The 4,379-nt window shown below is 38.4% G+C and overlaps 1 protein-coding gene across 1 annotated transcript; it reads right to left on the bottom strand.

The window, feature by feature from the left end:
• Positions 1 to 232: 232 nt before the first annotated feature.
• Positions 233 to 2,308, bottom strand: LOC108973449 (esterase B1-like). The gene is made up of 5 exons (XM_018940714.1): positions 2,273 to 2,308; positions 1,927 to 2,200; positions 1,703 to 1,853; positions 862 to 1,592; positions 233 to 772 (listed from the first exon to the last, which is right to left on the bottom strand). The coding sequence occupies exons 1-5, from the start codon at positions 2,281 to 2,283 to the stop codon at positions 320 to 322; spliced, it is 1,620 nt and encodes a 539-aa protein (XP_018796259.1). The 5' UTR covers positions 2,284 to 2,308; the 3' UTR covers positions 233 to 319.
• Positions 2,309 to 4,379: the final 2,071 nt, after the last annotated feature.

Here is a 4,379-nt window from a genome sequence, read left to right as displayed (position 1 = left end):
AAAGGGGTTTTCAAAACCGACAGGGACAGCAACGACAAAATACTTTTTCTTGCTATTTTCACATTTCTGTTCAGAAAGGTTTGCGTTTTAATCAGTCGAAATTATTAAAACTTACTACAGAAGTTCGGAGTTAGTGGAGTCAAATTTAAGATATATTTTTAAATCCAAAGAAATAATATAATTAACATGTTTCTTCATTCATATAAGTTTATTGAAACAATTGCTCATATCAAAACAAAAAAATTAAATAAAATAATAATAATAATATTTTCTGCCAAACATGTGTGCATACTGTGACACTTCTAACTAAAACTATCAACTAAAAGGTTCTTATACCCGCCTCCTTATAATATTGATCCCACAATACGCACTTCTCTTCCTCTGGCCATGTGATAAAGCTCAGTTCATCGCTAATATTAAGACAATAGCGAGCATCTCCATTCAGTGGTTCCCAAACTAAGCTGCTTAGTTTCTCACAGTTAGGATCCGAATTGAGAGCAAAGGTTGTTATCCAATCTATCATGCATTCAATCATCTTAAACTCCGTCGAGCTACGCTGCAGCTTAAATGAGTCTGGCATAAAGAAAATATAGGAAAGCTCATCTACATGGGACACGCCACGCACTTTACGGCCACAATGCTTTATCCGATACAAGTTGAAGTAAGGTGAGTCAAAGTCGAAGCGATAAAGATAGGTAGGTGCTTTAGCATTAGGTATTCGTGTTTTGAGATAGCGATATATCGGATGGTACATAAAATCATATGACGATAGCTGTAACGATATGCAGAAATGAAAACATATATTATTACACCTTTAGTTTATACACAAGATGGGGTTCATAAATACATTTACATACTTACACGCATAACATCAAACGACTGTTCAATATCCAATTCCTTCACACCTAAATGCAAGCGGATAAGCTTCTTTGCGAGTTGTTGTTGTATGTGCATATCACATTTCTCTCTGACTTCGTGTGAGAGCAAGTACTCAGGATGCTTTCTGAGAGTTTCATATAGTTCAGGTTCCTTGGTGAAATACTTGTAGTGCATAAGAGACTCAAATGAGTTGCCACCTAACACCAGCGGTATACTGTGACACCAAGATTGCTTATCAGCATACATATCAAGTGGGTCCTTGGTCAATAGAGCATCTGGCGCAGATTTCTTTTCCAGTGTAAGAGAGAATACAAAAAAATGGCCTTGCTTGAGTTCTTCTGGCGTCAAAATTTCAAGATCGCAAAGGCGCTCTGCCGGTAATGCGCTTAGATAGGCAAGTATGTCGTGGTTATTCTCTTGGCCTTTATATCCCAAGTGCTTGGCGAAGCGATATTCTAGTTGGGGAATGCGGCGCAAGTGCATTTGCATGCCGGACATTAGTATGACTTTGTGGAAGAGATTTTCACATTGCGGCACATACATGAGCAGTTGTGCTGCCTGGCTGCCCGAGCTGTGTCCGAATAGTGTTATATTATCGGGATCACCGTTAAAGTACTGACAATTTTTCTTTATCCACTGTAGTGCCATCACGATATCTTTGAGGCCCGCATTACCGGGCACTTGAAGTTCGGGTTCCGGGAAACTGAGAAAGCCTAAGTGGTTTGAAATTGGACACTAGTTTTTTTTTCGGTTTTAAGTACTTTTTTATTTTAAAACGTTTCACTAATCCAGGCTTCGAATTCTCATATAATTTGTCGCTTACCTAAAGCACCTAATCGAAATCCAATACTTATAAGTATTACATCTTTCATCATAAGGTAATCCAGACCCCAACTATTACGTGAGGCATCTCCGGTTGTAAAACGTCCACCAATCAAATAAGCTAAGACCGGTAAAGGCTTTGCAGAGAGTAACTAGGTTTAGGTGACATTAAAATAAACAGTGTTATGCAATATTTTATTGTATTTAAAGAGTTGCCAAGCTCACCTTCTTCGTAAATACATTTAAATACAAGCAATCCTCAATGCCCTCAATCGCGCCATTATAACGATTGCTTTGCATACATTTCGCCGGACATATGATACAGTCGCGTACGCCAAGCCAAGGCTCGACCGGCTGTGGTGATTTGAAGCGTAATTTACCAAGTGGTGGCTTCGCATAAGGTATGCCATCGAAACTGTAATAGGTGTCACCGTAGATACCTTCACGAAGTTGACCTCTCACCTTGCCACTTGCGGTGGACACTATTGGCTCTAGAATTCTAAAAAAATAATTTAATTAATTTCCGGTATGTGATTTGTAGGAATTTACTCCCGATCGTCGTGCGACTTACTCCGAATCCATAATCTTCGCAACTAACTGCTGCGGTGTAATAACTGAAAATGCTGCTTCAGCTGTGTTTTTGTTTCCACCGTACTCGCTTTTTATATTTGTTTTGTGATATGTTAACTTAAATATATTTTATTTACACAACGTGGTATTGTTTACACAAAATTGAATCTTCACGTCTTTTATAAAGATTACAAGCTATTTACATACTATATGAGGCATATCGGAATCGCTATCTTGTTGTGGAGATTAAGAGCCAAAGTACTTGCTTTCACAATTTAAGAACAACATTTACCACCTTAAATCTTTTCCAAAAATCAAATAGCCACGTAAAACGTAGAAATAAGACAAATGCTGTATTTCAATGACTATATTTTTGTCTTTCAGCGGACAGCAGTTGCGTTTTCGTAATCGCACTTCATGGCAAAGACTGTCGAATTCTTGTAAGACCACACCAAAAATTATCGAAAACCAGCTTCAAACAAGAGAGTCAAATACAACTGAACGAGTTGTGGTTCTGTGCAAGCATTATCCAAACAAAACTTTGCTCAACTCCAAGTAAATGCTTGCAAATTTCCACTCCGAAGTGGACGAAGTATTTTATTGGCTTCCAAATTTTGTACTTCAAATTGCAACATAAATTTTTAATATGCTCATTATTATCCACACCACTATCGTATTCAACAGTTCTGAGTACTGCAGACAAGCACAGAGCTGCGTCAAGTGCAGCCATCTTGCGGTGACCATCATTAAATAGAGTAACCAAAGTCTTCTGCAGCATGTGCACAGTAGTGGAGGGCCTCAATTGTAAGTTGCTAACAAGAGGCTAAAGCGACGGGCACTGCCTGCATTGATGCGGAAAGGTAAGCACTTAAGCTAGCAGCATCCTGCAGGTGTTCGTGCATGGCAAAAACTGCATTGGGTGAACAGGAACTTAGTCAATGCATGTTACAGGTCAGCTACTAATTCATTGCTGCTGCAATTTAACATGCCACAAGGCATGTTTCAACCGACGTGTACACACACTTCATATATATGGATAATGTACATATATACACAGTATGGTATATAGTATATAAGAGTATGCAGTTGGGTGCACCAAAATGAATTGCTTTAGACGATGAGTGTGCTTCAAATACAAGCAATGTATTATTGTAGTACCTAAGAAGCATCACTGAAAGAGCTTTCTACATGCATATACACATACATATATTCATATCATATATACGGGTGCATACAATATGCTCAACATTAAACTTGCACAAGAGGAGTTGCACCAGCTGATGAATGACTTTGGTGGTATGTATGCATGTACTATATACATAGCAGTGTGTACGTAAGCCGTGAGTTTCCGGTGGGAAAGCATGCAGAATAATTTGTGAAGTATATTGGAAAAAAGTTAAATTGTTGAAAAATTACACTAGCTCAAAAGGTTAGAGAAATTTCGCCTCACGTCCGGCGCATACATGCTTGCCACCGAGTTCATTTGCAGCTGCCACTTGCCACTTGCCACATCTGCTCTGGCTACCGCTTTGCTTGCACAAAATATTCAAAGAAGTCAATGTTGATTTTATCAGCTCAACACTCAACTAATAAGCGCACACAAACATTTAACCAAACGTATCTATGCCCTGCCATCACTCGGATTTGTAGCAATCGTCACGAATTAAATGAACTTGAAGAGATAAGAAAGTCCGTAAACGAACGGAAGTTAAATACTAAGCAATCTTGTGCAAGCAACATGAAAGGAATAATCATGATCGTCGGTACAGAGACAAATTTTCATATTTTCACTGAAATATATTGAGTAAATATTGGAAAATTAGCAGAATATAAAGTACTAATAAAACGCTGCAGAAATCTTGAGTGGTCACTGGGTGAAAGCGAGGGGTGGAGAACTAAATAGAAACACTCGTAGTACATATGAAGTAAGCAAGTAAGTTTTTAGCAGCGTAATATCCGCTATATAATGTGATAAATTGCAGACTTTACATTTCGGTGGTGGCTGCAAAATAAAAAACTGTCTCGTCTTTGCCCATTGCCAAACTAATGGCGAACTCACAAAGTACCAGCGTAAGAAAATTGTGTTAAGCACACAATACATGCTCAAT

The sequence above is a fragment of the Bactrocera latifrons genome, unplaced genomic scaffold, assembly GCF_001853355.1.
Source record: "Bactrocera latifrons isolate USDA-ARS-PBARC rearing strain unplaced genomic scaffold, ASM185335v1 scaffold_48, whole genome shotgun sequence".
Classification (NCBI taxonomy): Eukaryota; Metazoa; Arthropoda; class Insecta; order Diptera; family Tephritidae; genus Bactrocera; species Bactrocera latifrons.
This window is presented reverse-complemented; position numbering and strand designations above follow the sequence as displayed.

Bases quoted from the DNA above. Each gene is read 5' to 3' on its own strand.
- LOC108973449 (XM_018940714.1), bottom strand. The intron at 1,854-1,926 runs GTGAGCTTGGCA...ACCTAAACCTAG, and splicing joins TAAATGTATTTACGAAGAAG to TTACTCTCTGCAAAGCCTTT. The intron at 1,593-1,702 runs GTAAGCGACAAA...CAAACCACTTAG, and splicing joins ATTTCGATTAGGTGCTTTAG to GCTTTCTCAGTTTCCCGGAA.